This window comes from Dysidea avara, chromosome 7 (assembly GCF_963678975.1).
Source record: "Dysidea avara chromosome 7, odDysAvar1.4, whole genome shotgun sequence".
NCBI classification, from domain to species: Eukaryota; Metazoa; Porifera; class Demospongiae; order Dictyoceratida; family Dysideidae; genus Dysidea; species Dysidea avara.
The window spans coordinates 30,028,892-30,030,520 of NC_089278.1; the positions used below are offsets into that span (position 1 = coordinate 30,028,892).

At 35.9% G+C, this 1,629-nt stretch overlaps 1 protein-coding gene across 1 annotated transcript; it reads right to left on the reverse strand.

The window, feature by feature from the left end:
- On the reverse strand, window positions 1-1,032 carry LOC136260808 (uncharacterized). The gene is made up of 3 exons (XM_066054678.1): window positions 643-1,032; window positions 272-571; window positions 1-218 (listed from the first exon to the last, which is right to left on the reverse strand). Exons 1-3 carry the CDS (start codon window positions 949-951, stop codon window positions 156-158), a joined length of 672 nt encoding a protein of 223 aa, XP_065910750.1. The 5' UTR covers window positions 952-1,032; the 3' UTR covers window positions 1-155.
- Window positions 1,033-1,629: the final 597 nt, after the last annotated feature.

Below are 1,629 nucleotides of genomic sequence, written 5' to 3' on the forward strand. Positions count from 1 at the left end.
TTGTAAAAGATAGTATGTTTTAAAAAACAGCAAAGTATTGTGCACAATTACACATCCTTTAAAAAATGATTGTACAATGCAATTAATGTACATAAATAACGTTACATATGTTTACTTGATGATATTACTGCACATTTGAATATTAATACATGACTCTAGATAATCACTGATGTATCATAGTTTGGCTTGATGGCTTTTACCTTTGGCTCCTTACATACCTGTAGGAGTAGAATTACATAGATAAATTGTTACAAGTGTAACATTTTCTTACCAGTTCAAGAGCTTTTGTGTTCATTGTCACAATTATTGCAATTGATTTTCCCCTTCTTGTTGCATAGTGGTATGTAAGGGATAGAGATTCATCATTCAGTTTCTCTATCTCTACTCTACTGATGATGTTGTACAGATCAGTGGTAGATGCTCTGGGCTTGAGAACAATAGAGTAGTTTTCACCAGTGTATGGCTCAGTAAGAATGAGTTTGGAGCAGTCAACAGTATCTTCCTCTGTGACATCACTTGAATTCTCAGTGTAGTCTGGTATGATTGACTCTACTCTGCTGTCCATACACACCTAAATATGTCAATGGTACACATTAGCCTATCATCATAATCATGAACACATGTAATGGTGAGGATACTTACCAAAACTAGTGCTTGTTTTGAAAGTATTCCTTGCAATCCTACATTGTCAAGTAGTTCCAACTGGCTCTTTACTGAAGTGTCATGGAGATTGACAGTATTCATTTCCAGAGACCACTGGTACAGATCTACTATTCCCATCACATATTCAGCATCCTGGTAGCTTTTGGGGTCTTTCAATATCACCAGGTATCTGTCTTGATTGTCCTTTCCTTGATTGACATCTTTGATCTTATCACAGGTGAGTAGTGGGGCTCCTGATACAATCCCCAAGATGACTGTGAAAGTGATTGCAATGATCAAGTGATTCATCTTCTTGAGAGAATTCAATCTGTTGTTTCTTTTTAGCTCCTTTCCTTATTCTTCGGCTTTTGAGTTGCTTGCTCTTTGCCCAAGATGTACTGCTTTTATAGTAGGATATACAGCCATATAAAATCTTATTGGTCATTTTGTGTGGGTTTTAGAAGCCAGTTTTGGGTTATTGTTTGTCTTCTTGAGCTTCCTGTTAATCTGTGATACACAATAACAAGTAGTATGGCCATGCCCTTACCATGCTTTCTCATGTCTGGAAGGATTTATTATGTTGCAGAGTGCTACCTTGAAAAGCAGCAGAAACATGCATGTGGTTTAATTCACATGTAGTATGAGTGCTACATACTTAGATCAGTACATTAGAAGTTTGTAGTTATTTAATTCACTGTCCACAATTTATTTTCTGTTATACAGTAAAGCACAGAATTTACCCATTAGTTATATAGCTATACATTACATAGTCTCCTGCAGGGTAGAAGGCTATACCAGAATCTCAATTGAGTGACTCATCCCTAATTGTTCTAATGTGGCAAATTTTACACCACTTTGGATTTTCATTTTTTGGTTGACAAATTGTGTAAGTTGTAATATATTACGTGTAGCAAAGGATATGTAGCAGGCATTGGATGCATTAGTCTTTAACTCTATAGATAGCAACAGCCAAGAAATATTGATGTA